We start from the raw sequence: 377 nt of genomic DNA, 5'->3' as shown, positions 1-377 counted from the left end.
GCTGCAGGACAACGGCTGCGTCATCAGCTGCGGCTCGAAGCTGGGCACCGTCACCCTGCTGGAAATCTCCGCCGGGCTCTGCACCCTCCAGCGGAACGAGAAGACCTTGGCTGCCGCTGTACGTGCGCTCGGAGCCACCAGCTGCTTGTGCCAGGTCACAGCAAAGTCCTCAGGGTGCCCTGCCCACCCTGCACCCCTCAGCACCCCCCTCCTGCCCTAGATGTTTGAGCGGGAGACGAGGCGGGAGAAGATCCTGGAGGCCCGGCAGCGGGAGCTGCGGCTGAAGGAGCGCAGCAGGCTCGAGGGCCAGGAGGCAGAGGAGGAGGAGAGGCCGCTGGAGAGTCCCCAGGAGGTGCTGGACCGTGTCCGCAGGGACT

The 377-nt window shown here is 67.6% G+C and overlaps 1 protein-coding gene across 1 annotated transcript in view; it reads left to right on the top strand.

The window, feature by feature from the left end:
• The window catches only part of DNAI2 (dynein, axonemal, intermediate chain 2), a gene marked incomplete at both ends in the record, with an annotated part of 2,826 nt that overhangs the window by 2,057 nt on the left and 392 nt on the right, over positions 1-377 (top strand). Inside the window, 2 exons of the mRNA XM_010133840.1 lie at positions 8-118; positions 221-373. Of these exons, the coding sequence (XP_010132142.1) occupies positions 8-118; positions 221-373 (264 nt within the window). The remainder of the gene's footprint in view (positions 1-7; positions 119-220; positions 374-377) is intronic.

The sequence above is a fragment of the Buceros rhinoceros genome, unplaced genomic scaffold (assembly GCF_000710305.1).
Source record: "Buceros rhinoceros silvestris isolate BGI_N320 unplaced genomic scaffold, ASM71030v1 scaffold22020, whole genome shotgun sequence".
Classification (NCBI taxonomy): Eukaryota; Metazoa; Chordata; class Aves; order Bucerotiformes; family Bucerotidae; genus Buceros; species Buceros rhinoceros.
Note: the sequence above shows the minus strand (reverse complement) of the source record. Positions and strands in the feature narration are given on the sequence as shown.